General features: G+C 48.4%; 1 protein-coding gene across 10 annotated transcripts in view; it reads left to right on the top strand.

Annotated features, from left to right (window-relative positions):
• The window catches only part of ANK1 (ankyrin 1), a 243,895-nt gene that overhangs the window by 114,270 nt on the left and 111,733 nt on the right, over window positions 1-17,892 (top strand). For 2 of the 10 annotated variants that reach the window (XM_033232132.1, XM_033232129.1), the window contains exon 1: window positions 13,209-13,765. The exons of the other annotated variants lie outside the window; for them this stretch is intronic. In XM_033232132.1, the coding sequence (XP_033088023.1) occupies window positions 13,727-13,765 (39 nt within the window). In that variant the 5' untranslated portion in view covers window positions 13,209-13,726. Of the gene's footprint in view, window positions 1-13,208; window positions 13,766-17,892 lie in introns of those variants that run through there. 10 annotated transcript variants of the gene reach the window in all.

Here is a 17,892-nt window from a genome sequence, read left to right as displayed (position 1 = left end):
GAACATATATACACAAATACAAACTCATACATGCACGTACTTGTGCATACACATACTTGTGCATACACATACACATGCATACACACATGTGCACACACAGGCACTTGTGCACACACATGCATGCACACACATGTGCACACATGTTCCCTCTGGGTGGCCCACAGAACACACATTCCCTTGGCAGCCAGCGCCACCGAGGCCTCAGACTCCAGGAACACCCTGACCCTTGGTATCTGAGACACATTGACCCACTACGGAGGGAAGAATCTACTGAGGGAGAAGTGTCCCCTCCCATCCCCACCCCCTGGGTGGGCAGAGGAGAATGTCTCACCCCCCAGAGAGGAGGAGAATAAGCTGAAGGCTCTCTGGTGAGTCACTCAGGTTAACTCAACAAACTCCTACGGGCATTTGAAAAATGTTAATGCTATTCATGAATTCAACTGGAGTCTAAGAGGAAATAATGGAAAGTTATTGGTCAAAAATCGAGAAGAGGCTGGGTGCGGTGTCTCATGCCAGTAATCCCAGCTCTTTTGGTGGCCTAGGTGGGCGGATTGCTGGAACCCAGGAGTTCAAGACCAAAAGTGAGCAGCATAGCAAGACTCCATCTCTAAAAAAAAATTCTAAAAGAAATGAACCCAGGCCAACTCTCTGGTCCGATTGACCAGTTGCCTCCCAGGTGAGTCCCCAGGGAGGCCCTGGGAGGACTATGTCAGCTGTCATTGACTTCAGCATCCTTCCATTGGCCTCAGCACAGGGTAGGCACTTGGCAAATGCAAAACACTAATTAGAGTTAGTGGCCTGAACAAGGCACTACTGTGCTCTGTAGCAAAAGCTGTCGATGGAGAACCAAGAACCTCCCTAGAGTCTCTTTCATGGCTTTCCCAGCCAGCTCCCATGTCTCTTTTACTCATTACTTCCTCAGAGTTCCTGAGCTTCCTGTTGTTGCACAGGCATCTTTGAGGCACAAGAGCAGAATGCTTGTGGGGGCCGACTTGGCTCCGGTTGCTGAGTTCAAATCCCAACCCCGCCACTTCTCTGCTGTGTGACCTTGGGCAAGTTTTTCAACCTCTCTGTGCCCTGTTTTACACTTGTAAAATCAGGATAAGTAGAAAACCTGCTTTATAAAGTTGTTGTGGGGGTTAAGTGGGTGAACACTTGTAAAATGCTTAGAGCAGTACCCAGCACCTCCTAAATGCTATCGATTCCTGTCTTTTCTTTCTTCTTTTCGTTCCTCCACCAGTGCCTCTAACTGCTTGTCCCATGGGCATCAAACTAAAGACTGAGCACAGTGGCTCATGTCTGTAATCCCAGTACTTTGGGAGCCTAAGGCAAGAGGATCACTTGAGGCCAGGAGTTTGAGACCATCCTGGGCAGCATAGTGAGATCCTCATCTCAACAAAAACTAAATGAAAAACATTAGCCAGGTGTGGTGGTGCTCACCTGTAGTCCCACCTCCTTGGGAGGCTGAAGTGGAAGGCCCACTTGAGCCCAGGAGTTCGAGGCTGCAGTGAGATATGATTGTGCCACTGGACTCCAGCCTGGGCAACGGAGTGAGAAAAAGGAAAAAAAAAGTTGCCTAACATCTGTAGGTGTAGAGAAGGACATTCCAGACCAAGCAAGGGGCATATCTCAGGGATAGGAGAGGGATGGGGTGGGGCACTAGAGTGGTCTCCCACTGCATGGAGCTTACCTGTCACAACCTGGGCATGTCCAGGTACTGCGGCCTTATCCCCGCCTGCATCCAGCTCCCCAAGTGTCACTTCCTCAGAAAGGCCTCAGGGACCAAACACCATCGGTCACCTCACCCCACAGCCCTCTCCATCCCCACTCCACCTTTGATTTTCTTCTTAGCACTCACCACTTCCCTGTGGGATAAATAGATCTTAATGCTCATCTGTCTCTCTCTCCTCCCTCCTATAGGAATGTCAGCTCTGTGTGCACAGGATTCCTGCCTGTCTGGTCAGTGTCGGATCCTAAACAAGGCCTGGCCCCTCCACAGGCACACACATAATTTTTAAATGACTGAATAAATCTAAAAATCATTACTTTATTTTCCTCTTTGTATAAAATCTTTGTGAGGGATGGAAACTCCCTCCAGCCTCACGACAGGAGACATTTAAGGCTGTAAAGGCTATACAATCATTAGCAACGAATCATTCCTTTACATAACATTCACACAGCTCCCTACAGTAGGCATATTTATGTTGTCGTCTAACATATATGTTTTAATTTTCAAGCGTTTGGTTCTAGATCCACATGTTCTCTCCAGGAGGTCAGGAAGCCTGTGTTCTCTGATTATCTTTTATAATCAAGAAGATTCTGGAACACAGTGGCCTTCAAAAAAACATTGGTGGTGTTGAAATAGATCCCCACGACTTCCTAAAACCTGGCAGTCTTTGAAGATTCTGTTCAGTTCTCACTGCTCCATCAAAGATGCCCCCAGAGCTGTAGCTCTCTCTGATCTCAGCCACTCCCTTGAACTCCTGGCGGTTCGTGTTGCAACCTCTCATTTGGTATTTAATTGTACACTGTCTTGGGGCATCTCTTGAGCTCTTATCTTACTGAGTATGTAACCCTTTTATTGTCCTATTTTTCATAGAACTCTATCTTTCACCTCTATTAGTTTGCAGTCTTTCCAAGAGTAGCAACCAAACAGCATTTACTTTTTTTGTGTCTACCACTGGGTGCTCAGATTGTACAATGCAATTCAACAGTTCACATTTGAGTGAAAGAATAAATGAATGAGGAAAAATCCTATCTATCTAGTCCCATCGAATTTTTGCATTGAGACTTTATCTCTGTGACTCTCACCCGAAAAGCACTTGAGGCACTAGAGGTGGATATGGATATTGGCAATGATTTTCCTTCGGAAATGTTGATTGGCATCTTGGTATCTTATTTCAGAAATCCTAGAAATGTCTCTCTCTGAAGACTAAAGCTCAGTCATTCCAGAAATGATGCGTTGGCTGTTTTTGTGTGATGCTTGATTCACTGTGCATTTTTCATTCTTTCTCTAACACTTGACATCCCTTTATTCAGGAGTTCAAGGTCACGGGTGCTGAGACAGGTCACTTTGAAAAGGAGCTTATGAAAGTGGACTTCTGCACTGATGTTAGAGTAGAAATGAGGTCTTCACTTCACAAATTCATGCAACTGCAGAGGTGGAAAGAACGTTGCCGACACAGCCATAACGTTGTTGCTGTTGTTGTTTGAGACAGAGTCTTGCTGTGTCGCCCAGGGCCCAGGCTGGAGTGCAGTGCCGTGATCTCAGCTCACTGCAGCCTCTGCCTCTGGGTTCCAACGATTTTCCCGCCTCAGCCTCCTGGGTAGGTGGGATTATAGGTGCACGCCACCATGCCCAGCTAATTTTTGTATTTTTAGTAGAGACAGGGTTTCACCATGTTGGCCAGGCTGGTCTCAAACTCCTGACCTCAGGTGATCCACCCGCCTCAGCCTTGCAAAGTGCTGGGATTACAGGTGTGAGCCACTGCACCTGGCCGTAATTCTTTAAAAAGACATGAAGCCAAGGCTTTAAGAGGAGGCCCTCTAGATACCCTTCAATATTGTGCAGATAAGAAATATCCAGATTAGACACATACCTTAGGATTCCCCTGTAGTGGGCAGGGTTTTCTGCAGATAAGCAACATAGAAAGAAATGAAGCTGTGGTTGACAGTTTAGAGCTTATTTCCTCACCTTTTAAATTTAAATAGTTACAAAAAGGGTGATATAAATACTGTATGAAAAGATACCTGAAAGAGCAGCCAGCCAGAATTCATAAGAGGATTAAATAGAAAGATAATGGTCCCTCTTCAATTAGTAAAATAATACGATGAGCCCCATGTGAAGTACTATGGGTGGCACCTGCTCTTGTTGCCTTGGTAGTAAAGAGAAAACAGGACTAGGAAGTTGAGGGCTGATTCCAAGGTGTTTTCCAGTGGTAGCTGCTAAGCACCCTGTTGAAAGGAGTTTAAGTGCATCTTGGAGGAAGGAGCCTGTCTTCCTGTTGTTAAGTTGTACAAATGGAAAAATTCAGGAGGCACAGGTAGGCCAGTTAGCAATTTAATTGGGTTTAATTGCAATGTTTTGGCTCTGGGAAGAGAGGGGAAACCTCTGCAGTCAGCATTTAGCCAGTGGAAGCCACCCCTTATCAGCAGGGTCCCAATGATGACGAGTAAGTGGGTTTTACAGCAGAGGGTCCCCCGGGCTTGGTCTACCTCATTATCCTTTCTTGGAGTTTAGGATCATTCTGGGCCAGCTGGGAAGGCCTAGCACCAGCTCCTGGAGCTTCTTTCTCTTGGTTCAGAAGTGTGCAATGGAGGTTACATGATAATGTTATTGTTGTAATTCTAGAGAACTCGATTGGAGAGGCTGGGATTATTGATTCAAGGTCTCCCCATTTCTCTATGGCTCTTGTAAAGGACAGATTCCCCCCTCTTTAAACCCTGGAGGGCCTAGTTCATGGAAACAGATACCTCACATTTCTGCATTGAACGTGATGGTGATTGGTGGCTGGCATCTTTTCTGAATAGAGATAATGGCCAAATTATTAAAGATGCCCTGGTTGCACCCAGATTTCCAACACTGAGCAACTCTTACTGGAGAATATTGAATTTCAGTTTTCCCCCTCTACCCTAAAAATACCTTGGGTTGCAGGATGGTGCAAAGCCCAGGGTCAGTCCCTCTGCTGTGTTCCATGCACTGCCCCAGGCATCATGTTACTCCTGGGGGACTCTGGACAAATGACTTAATGTTTTTGTGCCTTAGCTACTTCTGTGAAATAGGAATAATAATAGTTGCTAACTCATAGGGTGGTTGTGAGGGTTAAATGTGTTAACACATCTAACATGCTTTGAACAATACTTGGCTCACACATTGTAGCTATTACTATTATTACTGTTATTATTAGAAATAAGGTCTCACTCTGTTGCCCAGGCTAGAGTGTCATGGCAGGATCATAGCTCACTGCAGCCTTGAACTCTGGCCTCAAGCGATTTTCCCACCTCAGCCTCCCGGGTAGCTGGGACTACAGATGCGCACCATCATGTATGGCTAATTTAAATTTTTTGTGTGTATAGAGAAACAGAGATCTTGCTATGTTGCCCAGGTTGGTCTCAAATTCCTGGCCTCAAGTGATCTTCTTGCCTTAGCCTCCCAAAGTGCTGGGATTACAGGCGTAAGTCACAATGCCTTGCTGACTGTAGCTTTATTATTATTATTGTCTTCAAATCGGTTCCCCCTTCCTGCTCTTAATTCTGTATCTCATGGTCTCTGTGGTGAATCATCATGGGCTAGAGGATGTGGATGGGGCCTTCCAGGCCCAGTTCCCAATGGATGGTTCAAGGCTACCTTCTCCATGCAGGGAAAGCCTTGCTCCAGAGTCTGAACAAACTCTCGTGGTACAGATCCCAAATTTCAGGGTCACAAACCCCTCTGGAATCTTGGGCAGGTCTCTCTGGCTGGCAATGGGCCACCCATCTGGCTGTGTCCCTTGGGGTGAATTGTTTAAATAAAGGAGAAGCCTCAGGGGACCCCCTGGTTGGCCCTGCCTGCTCCAGATGGCAGCTCATATCAGGCAAAGTTGCATTTCTAAGGAAGGGTGGGAACCTTTCTTCATTGCTGAGGGTGAGCATGCCATGCAGGGCTGTCCAACCCCTGGGCATCCTTCAGAAACTCTGGAGCCATGGGGTTCACTGCCAGTACTTAAGCCTGTTTGGCAATTTTAAAAAAAAGGAGTCCCTAATTTCCTTTTTTTTTTTTTTTTTTTGAGGCGGAGTCTCGCTCTGTCACCCGGACTTGACTGCAGTGGCCAGATCTCAGCTCACTGCAAGCTCCGCCTCCCGGGTTTACGCCATTCTCCTGCCTCAGCCTCCCGAGTAGCTAGGACTACAGGTGCCCGCCACCTCGCCCAGCTAGTTTTTGTAGTTTTAGTAGAGACGGGGTTTCACCGTGTTAGCCAGGATGGTCTCGATCTCCTGACCTCGTGATCCTCCCATCTCGGCCTCCCAAAGTGCTGGGATTACAGGCTTGAGCCACCGCGCCCATTAGCACCGTCCCAGTGAGTTTGATTTTGCAGTTTCTCCGGTATGTGCTCCTCCTCCCCGCATACCAGCAGGCTGCCGAGGAAGGTTTCCCTAATGTTTGGAAACACTGAAGGTAGTTTAGTAAATGGGCCTGTTCTGGCAGTGCTGCTCATCCACGTTTTCCAAAATGTGTGTAATTTCCACTCTAGTCTCGGCTCCCCAGTCTGCAATATGTTCTGAAGTGTCAGTTCTAAATGCAGCCCATTCCTTGCACAGTGGGGAAATGTGGCATGCTCTGTGGCATGGGCCAGGGCTCTTGGTGATGTGGGTGCACTTGGAATTCTATTTAGGCACCCATGTGACACCCCAACATCTTCCCATCCTCAGCAGAAAGATGTAAACTATTGAAGAGCTGTCTGCTTCGCTGCCTTGGGACTGAAGAAACAGAATTGCTCTCTTGGGCGTGACTGGCAATTTAGGACTAATGGAGATTGTGGGGAAAGGATAGATAGGGCAGGTTGGGGTGTGAAGGCTTTTTTCTGCAACACGGCCCTGGCCCTGGGATGGGAAGCACCTGAAACTTCTCTGCCTAGAAGAGGACACTGGTCCCAAGGCTGTTTCTACAGGGGCCATAACAGCACATGGGGGCATGGACAGTTTAGTCAACCAGCCCCGAATATCTGATTCATTTAGAAATCTGAATTGACTGGATTCCAATCCAGCTAACATTTATTGAGCCCCTGTTGTGTGGCCAGCATTGTGCTTAAACTCATGTCTGTTGTTTTGAGCATGCCTGACCGGAGCTCCTATCTGGTTGACATGGGGCACATAACTGCATCGTGTTCCGCTCAGGAAACATGTATTGAGTGCTGCTTCTGTGCTAGGCTTGGGGATTCTGAGTTGGGCGGAGATGAGAAGAGACCTCATCTCCTACTTCCCTGCCCAGGGAGTCCTTGGTGGTCCCAGAACTGTTCAGCAGAAGCATTTGCTTAATCTCAAGGCATTTTGTTCTTTAGGAATTCTGGTTCTATTTCTTATCCAAAAAGAGACACAGATACTGACGCTGAAATTTGTTATTGTACATAAAACATTCTGTTCGCTTCATCTGGTTATTTGATGGGAAACAGTGGCGTTTGGATGCCTGTTTATTTCTCACTATTGGTAAAATAATCCTGTCTCCTGCAGGCTTGCCACTTGGGTCCACTCCCCATCCTCCTCCAGCACCGTGACTGGGTTTCTGGGGAGCTGGGCACTATGGCCATGGGAAACTTAGACTTGTGGGGTCTTTCTGTTGTAAATTCTTGGCTGTGGGCTCTGCAGTGCATGCAGGAAGGAGCCGGGGTTCCAGAGCATATGATTTGAAAATAGGAAGAAGGGGGAGATGCCAGATATATAAAAAGCACATGGATTTTTTCACACTGGGGGTAGGGGGTTTAAAAAAAATCTCAATTCTGAAAAATAGACCTAGTGTGCAAACCCTTTTCCAACTCACGAGCTCATTAGGAGTCCAATTCCACCAAAGCCGTGCCAAAGAGTGGGCCTGTAACCCAAGAGATCCCTTTGGAAGGACTGTCAATATCTGATCCCAGGAATAAGGGGAACCCTGTGTGTGTGAAGAGAAAATCTTAGGTTCAGCTGTGCCTCCCCGCTTCCCTCCCTCCTCCAGGGATCTCGGGTTTAATGTTGGCCCTTTTTGGAATCCACACAGCACCTTTCTCATGGGTTTAAAAATAGACTCTAGGGCTGCCAACCCTCTTAAAAAGAACATGATGGAGATCGGTGCCAACTCTGTGGGGCCTGATCTGGGCTCTGATCACCTCCCTAAATAGACCCCCGCACTTGCCATCCCTTACTCCAGCCAGGCCCAGGAGTACCTTAATTGACCACTGGGCACGCCCCACACAAAGTTAAATAGAAAAACAACCAAGACTCCATTCCCCTCTCCCTTTCTTCTGTCACTGCCATCAAGGTTAAGAAGGAATGACCAGGTTTGGAGGGGGTCAGGTTGGATTTCTGATTCAATTCAATGTGACATTTGTGTGGAACAGTCTGTAAAGTTCCTTCCTAGTTAATAACATTTCCCTGACAGCGATGCTCCTGGTGGCTGACACACTCCCCAGGGTGGTCGCTGGCTGGGTCTGAGTGGCGATAAACCAGCCTGCCTTTCTCAGTAAAGGGTGGAGTTCCTGGTACCCACCCTTATCGGTGGTGCCCAGAGTCTCTAGGAACGGGGGTGGCTCCTTGGGTGGGTGGGGATGGAACAGACGGAAGGAGGGTCAGAAGAAGAGCTGAACGGGTCAGCGGGCCACAGCCAGCGGCAGGACACTGCAAGGGCAGCTGCGGACAGGGAGCATGGGGGCACAACTGAGTCCACACATTGTTTCTTTGCTGCAGAGAATATGGGCATTGAAAAGGGTGCTTTGTAAGCCCAAGAGGTCTGGGTGCAGGGCAGAGCTTTGAGATTTCTTGGGGTCCTGATTTCGGCCATGGGTGTTTGACCCTGGGTAATCAGTGATGAGGCCTCGATTTTCCAGTGTTGAGGTGATATCAGTGACACCCCACACCTCTGGGGGAGATGTTAACCTTTGACAAAAGCTTTAGTTGAGAAGAAATGGAGGGGAGGAGGAAAAAAGAGGGTCAGCTGTCATTGATGGAACACTTACCGTGTGCGGGAAATGGTGGTCGGCATTTTACATTATCCTCCCAATATTGGAGAGATGGGTGAAGCTATTTTCATTTTACTGATGTAGAAATCAACGCTCAGAAAAGTTATTTCCTTTATCAAAAGCTGCACAGCTCTACTGATTTAGAGTCTCTTAAGAGACTGTCCAGAAAGCAAATAGTGTTGTTGCTATTGAGTTCTGGGTTTGAGTTGATTGAATAGGAGGGTTAAGCGGGATGGTCATTGCTACAGGGCCTGAGCTGCCAGGACGCCCTTCTCTCGAATCCTGGGGCTGCCCTGATCTCAGCTCTGATGTCCCTATAGAGAGCAGCCACCTCAAGTCTCTGACTGGCCACCATTTGAAGCAGCCTGGACCTGTTCTCCCAAATCATCCTGGGGAGGCAGAGTTGCCTAAGAATTCCACTCGCATGGGATTCTTTGCTGCAGGCTTGTGTTCTTCCAGCTCATGAAATCCCTGCAGGAACTGACAGCAGCAGCAGCCCGTCAAGTGTCCCAGAGTCCCTGTCTACACCGAGAACAGCCTACCACATCAAGCCAGGAGCAAGCTGGGGATTTAAGTGCTGCACAGTCTATTTCTTCCCTTTCTTCTCTCCCACATCATCCCCACTTGGCATAGCTGCATGTGGCCCAGAGGACAGAACCCCAAAGGCGAGGCCTCCAGCATTTCATTATGCTTGTCCGCAGAGAGACCTGCAAGGAGACAGTCGGTAAAATATTTAGCAAGATGGGAAAAGCCTGAAGACTCCATGAAGCTACAGGCTAGAACAGTGGTCTATGTCTGCCAAGAGTCTTTAGCCTTTTCTTCAGCCCATCAATTCCTTTCTGGTGGTTTGTTTTGATCTCACCGGCAGATCTTAGCACACTAAATGCCTACATTAAAATGTGCAGCCTTGAAGTATGAACAAAATGGAGATGGAGAAGCAGGATGATTATTTGTGGTCTGAGGGTGTGGTTGTGAGGGAAGGTTGAGGGGCAGTCAGTTATGGGGAAAAGAACAATAGTTTAGCTTTCTGAATCCCTAGAACCCAAAAAGACCCTTTCAAGTCATACAGCTTACTGAGTGGTCTCTATGCCAGATCAAATGTTGAGGTTATTTTTTTTTCCTGCCATCCTGAAGGATCTCCTGCAAAGATTAACCCCTTTCTGACTAATGAGTTCTATCAAGTCACATATCTCTTATAGTTGGAAAGTTCTTTCTGTGGAATCTAAATCTTTTCCATAGCAACTGAATCCTAAGACTTACAGTTTCTTTATGACTCATGGAAGTGGTGGGGATATCATTCTTCTAACACCAGTCAGTAATCACTGTGTTTAGCACTGCCCAGCACTGTGCCAGTCACATAGAGGAGTAGGTGGGGAAAGCAAGGGAGAAGGACTGGGAATTTGGAACATGAGAACCAAGCTGTTTCTGCCTGGGAGACATTTAGAATTCAGTCCCGGTGGCAGGGACCACACCTGGGAATTGGTACCATATAATTAGCTCCACTGTGGCATTTCAGGCTGCAGTGCTGGAATTTATGTTTCAAGGGCTCTCTCCCTTAGCTTTATCATCTCAACTCCTTTAACCTCAGGCCTCACTGAGCAACATGTTTGTAGTTGTGTCCTTTCTCCTCCTCTTGGGCCTTGCCTGACTCATCGCCTGTCTAAGTTTCAAAGCCTCAACCCTAAGGAGGTCATGACTAATGTCAAGAATTCTTGGCAGTTCTGAGAACTTAAGTCCTCTGATAATACTTCGGCATCTTTCCCATTACACTCAGAGTGCTGTGTGTTGTATTCAGCTTCTGGTCCATTATGACTATCACATCTTTTTCTTTGTGATTCTATATAACCCACAGTATTGTATAATATGAAGAAAGACACAGCTTAAGAATTATAAGAACTGAGTACCAAAATGCGACTGGAAATGTTTTGCTACTGAGCTTTGAATATCTTACGTGTAAGATCTGTTTATCTCACCTTTAAGACAGATATTCTGTATAGATAGAACTCTGAAAACTTAGTAAGAAAACCAACTTTCCAATTAAAAAATAGACAAAAGATTTGAACAGATGTATCACCAAAGAAAATATATAGGCTGGGCGTGGTGGCTCACGCCCCTGTAATTCCAACACTCTGGGAGGCCTAGGCAGGCAGATCACCTGAGGTCAGGAGTTCAAGACCGGCCTGACCAACGTGGAGAAACCCCATCTCTACTAAAAAAATACAAAATTAGCTGGGCATGTTGGCGCATGCCTGCAATCCCAGCTACTCAGGAGTCTGAGGCAGGAGAATCTCTTGAACCTGGGAGGCGGAGTTTGCAATGAGCCGAGATCTTGCCATTACACTCCAACCTGGGCAACAGGAGCGAAACTCTGTCTCAAAAAAAATTAAATAAATAAATAAGTAAAGAAAGAAAAGAAAAAGAAAAAATAAGAAGATATATAGATGGCAGATAAGTACCTGAAAAAGGTGTTTGATATTATCAGTTGTTGGGGAAATGCAACAGACCCCTTCTCTACAAAAATTTTTTTTTTAAATTCGCCATGTGGTGCATCTATTAGGATGTCTGAATTAAGACAGACCATACCAAGTCTTGAAAAGGATGTGGACTGGCTGGCAGGAGGCAGGGAATACCAAGGGACATGAGGAAACTTTTGGAGGTGATTATGCCCGTTATCTTATGTGGCCCTGGTTTCAGGAATATACATATGCCAAAACTTAGTAAATTGTACATTTTAAATGTGCAAGTCATAGTGAGTCAATTAATCCTCAAATAGAAATAGTTGCTAAAAAAATAGTATCTCTTTCAGTTCATTGTGAAAGTCAATTGCATTCGTGTTTTTGAAAGTATCGTATATATGATTTATTCATTTGAGCAGGGAATTTTCTCTCTCTCTCTAAATATTAATGTTGGAACAGTGCATTAGAATCTCTTGAGATATTCCACCGGGCTGTGATCAGGGATGTTCCAGTAACCATCATTTGTTAATTGGAGCTCTCTGTGTAGAGGATTCTAGCAAATCTGGAAGGTGGTTTTCAGAGGCGTGAGGCAAGAGACCTAGAGGGTGAGCTGGGCTTTAGCTGGGAAGGGGCTGCATGACTTACATCCAGACAGGCTGCTGCCTTCCAGAGGGTGCCCATACTCAAGTTCAGCCCCAGTGCTGTGGAGGGTCTTCTGCCTGGAGAATTCTCACATTGTCGTCTTCAAATACCAGTTTTTTAACCCCCATGGGGAGGAGTAGTATTATTACACTTCAGGTCCCTGTTTTTGGCAATAACCTGGCTTTTTCTCTTGATCTTTGATTATCCTACTTCCTTGGGACGCCCGCCGATTGCTGCATGGCTTTGAAGAGTACCTGGTTTGCTTTGCAACACACTCTCATAGTATTTTCTTCTTTTTTAATTTTTAACTTTTTTTTTTTTTTTTAGAGACAGGGTCTCACTCTTGTCACCTGGGCTGGAGAACAGTGGTGCAATCATGGCTCACTGCAGCCTCCAACTCCTGGGCTCAGGCAATCCTCCTGTCACAGACTCCTGAGTAGCCAGGACTACAGGCATGTGCCACCATGCGTGGCTATTTAAATTTGTGCGTGCGTGTGTGTGTGTGTGTGTGCGTGTGTGGAGACAGGGGGTCTCGCTATGTTGCCCAAGCTGGTCTTGAACTCCTGGCCTCAAGCAGTCCTCCCGCCTCAGCCTCCTAAAGTGCTGGGATTATGATCCTTCAAGATCATCCCCCACATTATCTGTTCCTGGCGCTGAGCACACTATTGTTAGGAATCTTGCTAGTGCTGCTAGTGGCAGGGCTTTGGATCAGTTTGGCTCCGAACCAGTTGGACCCACCATTTACTAGTGATGACCTTGGTCTCGACCCATTACCTCCCTGGGCTCAGATTATTCATTTATCCAACTGTAGTAGCGTTGCCTGCCTTATGGGTGGCTGTGAGGATTAAGTGGAATAATGCAGTATGTCCATCAGCTAATAGGCGCTGAGCATGCTAGTTCCTCACCAACGCACAGCTGTACTGTACAATGTCAGGGGACAGTGGGAGAGGAAAAGAGCATTTGGTATTGTGTCTTGACTGTGACTTGAAGCCAGCACGAAGCCGACTCATGATACAAAACACCTATGATCTGAACAAGCCATATTACCAGGGGCCCAGTTACCTGACACTGCTTTTACTGACGGTTCCCTCATCCCTCTGAATTGAACCTACTCTTGATGATGTCACCCCAAGTCTTCTCCAAAACCTCAGACATGGGTTTTGACATCTGCCCCTGAAATGACTGCATGAAAAGGTGATGGTGGTCCCAGGACAGAACACTGGTTGCTTACTGCACGGACACAGCCTCGGGTGACGCTAGTTAACCGCCAGCGTCAGAGCAGTGCGGGAGGCAGCGGGGAGTGACAGCTCTGCTCTCCTGCAACCCAGCTGCGTCTCGCGTGGCGGCTCTCAGGCAGAATCTGGAATAGGCTGATTAACTGGTATCTCAGGACACGATTGAAGAACTCAAAACATGCAAATCGGTTATGGGGCATAAATAGAGTTTGCTGAGCTCACCCCGGCCGCGTCTCGGCAGGCTCCGGGGCCCATTTACCGGGGCATTCGGGGCGGCGGGAGGCAGGGCGGGAGGCCATGCAGCTTGGAGCTCCTCACCTCCATTGGACGTGTGTGCCTCCCCTCCGCAGGGGCAGGACGCCCGCCCCGCGCCAGCCGGCCGGCACCTGCAGCTGGGACTGCACCCCCGCCCGCGCCACCGCGCGCAACCCCTCCGCGGGGCTTGGCAGCAGGTGCCTGCTCTCTGGAGAGCGCTTAGCATTAACTTTCCCATCTGACATAATCATGGAGAGAAAATGAAGAGATCCCATTAGCGGCGGGCTGGCGGGCGGGAGAGCGCAGGGCCGGGGCAGGGCCCGGGCAAGCGGAGGGCGCCTGTATTTTTAGCCAGATGCCGCGTAACTTGCTGGCGCTCCCCGCGCCGCCCAGCAGATAACCGGGAGGGGGAGCGGGAGCCGGGCTCGGATTTCAGCGCGGGCGCCGGACGATGGCAGCGCGACAGGGCAGGTCCGGGCCAGACCCTGCGGTGAGTGCACGAGCTGTCGCGGTGGCCGGTCCGGGGCCGGGGCGCGGGGACCGGGCCGAGGCTGGGGCTCTGCGTCCGTCCTGCGGGCTGTGGCTCCGTGCCTGGCTCCCTGGCGCCAACTTTCCCGGGCGGGTGCGGGCTCGCGCGCCGGGGCTGCCCTTCTGCTGCCGAGGCTTCTAGCAGGATCCAGAGGAAAATTCCTCTGGCCTGAAGGCTGCGGCTGCGGAGGGGCTGGAGCCAGGGCTGGGAGGCAGCGGGACCTGTGGCCGGCCCGGGAGAGGCGCACGGGCGGGAGCGTGGAGCCGCCGCCGGAGTGCCCCGAGGGGGGCCGGGCCCTGGCCGAGGCCGAGTCCCCTCACCCCAGGGGGAGAGCCTAGCCACGTAGATTCAGCAGAGGGTGGGAGATGCACGGCCTTGGGCTGGGCGGGCCCCTGGCTTGCGGCACGTCTGGCCCCTAAAACTCAGAAACGTGAGACGCCCGGAGGCCCCCAGGTATCAGGAAATGAATGGGGCAGAGGAAGGCAGACCTGTTGGGCGCCCTGGCAAGCCTGGAGCTCTTCGCCGCTGTCGCCTTCGATCCTCGCAGCTCCCTGGCAGGATCCCCATTTTAGCAATGGGGAAATGGAGTTTTGGGGTCTTGGATGAGCACAGCATCAAGAGGCCAAGCAGCGCATCCCAGCCAGGTCTTCCCCGGCGACATCCCAGCCCACCCTGCCCAGCCTCCAGGGAGGGGTGCAGACAGCACAGGGAACCCCAGGGATTTTCCCAAGGTCCCGAGTTCGGGTTGAGGGATTAAGAGGGAGCCCAGCACTCCCGCTCAGGCGTCTTGTTTCCTCAATGACACCTTTGACTTGTTCATTTTATTTTTGCCAATGATAGTCAGACTGGGGAGTCTGGAGACAGTTTGTAAAGCTGTAACAGCACACCTTTCTGGAAGGCAAAAGGAAAGACACATAATAAAACACACACTCACTAGGGCCCAGTGTTCACCTCTGTTTCTCCATCGTCAAGGGAGTAAAGGCAGGGCCACCCGGGTATGCTGGTTGGGGACGGCTGTCTTTCCTCATACCCCAGTGCAGCTCTCTGATCCCCCACGCACAAGCAGACAGCTCCACATCAGGGCTGCTGCCTGTCTTCTGGCTGGGCTGCAGGTCCCCCAGGAAAGGACCTGGAATCTCTTCCTGAGAGCTCTGACAGTGGCTGTGTTAAAGAAACTGCATTTTGCTCCAACAAGACCCCTTGGGAAAATGGTATTGCCTTATCACTGTTTACAGTAATTGATATTAGCTCAGTTTCCATTCGCCTTTCTAGATAGGAATTTTGTACTACAGATCTTGAGAAGGTCAGTCTGATTTGTTCTAGGGAAAACTTAGGCCACCCCAACCCCCAGAGAAGGTGTGAAGAGGCCCTGGGGTTCTCTCACCTGGGTCTGCCTGCCTGTGTTTCCGAACGTCCCCTGCTCATGGGTGACAACATGTTGACATTCTGCAGTGTGTTTCCGGCCCCTCCCTCCCAGGATACTGGAGCCCCCTCGCTCACCATGTATTGCTATATTAGTATCTGCTCAGGAAGTGCAAGTTTAATAATAGTCTGGGTGTCTCAGGTAACCAGGATTCACCACCCTTTCAGAGCAGGCCTGATGATAACTTAATTCCTAGGAAGAATTCTGTTCCCTTCCTTCTCTTCCATTCCCTTCCTCCTGACATGGGCACAGCCTCCAAACCCAGGCAGAAGGCTTTCTCCAGCCAGAGCTGAATTGGAGAGGACCCTTATGAGCACTAAAAAATGACTAGATCAGCACAGTGGTGTATACTTGTAATCCCAACATTTTGGGAGGCTGAGGTGGGAAGATTGCTTGAGGCCAGGAGTTCAAGACCAGCCTGGGCAACATAGGGAGACCTTATCTCGAGAAAAAATAAAGAAATTAGCCAGGTGTGGTGGTGCACGCCTGTAGTTCCAGCTATTCGGGGGGAGGGGGTGTTGAGGCAGGAGGATCTCTTGAGCCCAGGACTTTGAGGCTGTAGTGAGCTATAATTGCACCACTGGGGGACCACTCTGGAAGAAAGAGGGAGACCCTGTCTTGAAAGAAAGAAGGAAAGAAAGAAAGAGAGAGAGAGAGAGAAAGAAAGGAAGGAGAGAAAGAAATAAAAAGAAAGAAAGAGAGAGAAAGAAAAAAAGAGAGAGAAAGGAGAAAGAAAGAGAGAGAAAGAGAAAGAAAAAGAGAAGGAAGGAAGGAGGGAAGGAGGGAAGGAAGGAAGGAAAGAAGGAAAGAAAGGAAGGAAGGGAAATGATTGGCCCAGGAAGCAGTATAGCACAATAGTTAAGAAGATGCTACGTAGACTCAAATCCTGGCCACACTACATATTAGCTGTGTGACTTTGGACAAGTTACTTTTCTGTGACTTGGTCACTTCATCTGTAAAGAGCCGATAACAAAACACCTGCCTTGTGACAGTATTCTGAGGAGGGAGTGAATCAATTTATGTGGCATGTTTAAAACCTAGGGAGAGCTTTGTGAAAGTAAACTTGTTTTGTTTTGAAAGGAAGTTCAGGGACATCACATTGATTAGGCAGCAGGGATGCAGGCACAGCAGAATGTCTGCTGTGTGCAGATCCCTGAACACTCACACAGGTAGAATTAAATTAAAATGAAGCTGGAGACGAGGAGGGGAAGAGACACCAGAAGACAGCTTTGGTGGGGTGCACAGCAGAGGTGCCAGCGCCTCATTGGTGACCGGGGTTTGTGGACACGGTGGGTTAGTTTTCTGTATAGGATGAGCAGGCCTCCTGGCCTCCCAATCTGGGAATGGATGAGCCTTGGTCAGGTTTGTATTTTGTTGCTGTTGTTTTTCAGGTCAGTATGCACTCAGGTAAATATTTTGAATGGAACACATTGGATTCATTGGACACTTCTCCTGCCCTGTTGCATTTGTTGGATGTACCCAGGACAGGTCATTGAATTGGAGCAGTTGGACTAGACAGGTGGGCAGTAGGGGTTCAGCAGAACACGATGGTAAAGATGAGTGTCACATCCCAACAAGGGCCATTTGCTCTGTAGCTGAAATATTTCCTGGCCCTTAGGAAGTTCTCAATGAATACTCATGGAATGGATCCATGGGTGCATGCATGCACATATGACCCCTTTATAACACAATCACTTGATTGTTCAGATCAAGAGAGCAAGGACCTCTATTCTGAGTTATTGTTCTCTCTTTATCCTGGCAGGATATTGGTCTTGAAATAGGACCCCAGTAAATACATTGTAGAATTAAACTAAGTGATGTGTAGTTGCTACTGGGAGTGGCATCATGGCATCATTATCTGTAGTTCACCTCCCAGATGCCCTGAGGATCCTGCTGAGTCCTGACTACTCTAAGTCTGTAGAAGACCAAAAAAAAAGAAAGAAAGAAAGAAAGAAAGAAAGAAAGAAAGAAAGAAAGAAAGAAAGAAAGAAAGAAAGAAAGAAAGAAAGGAAGGAAGGAAGGAAGGAAGGAAAGGAAAGGAAAGAAAAAAGAAAAAGAAAGAAAGAAAGAAAGAGCTTTAGCAGTTGCACTTCACTGCTAACTATCTAGGTGACCTTAGCTGGTCACTTTACTTCCCCAGGCCTCAATTTTATCATCAGTGACAAGAAGGGCTGGAACTAGATGGTTCCTTTCTAGAGACCTATCTTGGTCTGAATAGAGTGCTCAGGGATAGAGCCCAGACCTAGTGGGACCTCCCAGCATTTTTCCTCTGCCGTGGATTAACTGTTTAATTGGCGTGGGCATGCAGGCCTGCCCAGCCGCCCACCTGTCAGGGCTGCCTGGACACCTTCAGGCTTGAAATTGCTGAGAACACCCTTGGGGTCAAGGGCAGTGGAAAGGCATAGACTTCAGTGGGGTACCCCTGGATTGAATCACCCCAAGTGTTTATCTACAGAACTTGGGCAAGTTATTAACCTCTCCAAATCTCAGTTTCGTCACTTCTAAAATGGGGATAATAATTATACCTACCCACAGGTTGTGATGAGAATTAAAAGATATAATGCTGGTAATACATTTGACCCAATGGTTGGTATTATAATTTTAGTATTCTATTATGGCAACGACAGAAACAGTTTAGCCTTCCTCAGTCAAGTCCAGATGGGGC

Source organism: Trachypithecus francoisi, unplaced genomic scaffold (genome assembly GCF_009764315.1).
Source record: "Trachypithecus francoisi isolate TF-2019V2 unplaced genomic scaffold, Tfra_2.0 Contig01440, whole genome shotgun sequence".
NCBI lineage: Eukaryota > Metazoa > Chordata > Mammalia > Primates > Cercopithecidae > Trachypithecus > Trachypithecus francoisi.
The sequence above is the reverse complement of the archived record's forward strand: the minus strand, read 5'-3'. Positions and strand labels throughout refer to the sequence as shown.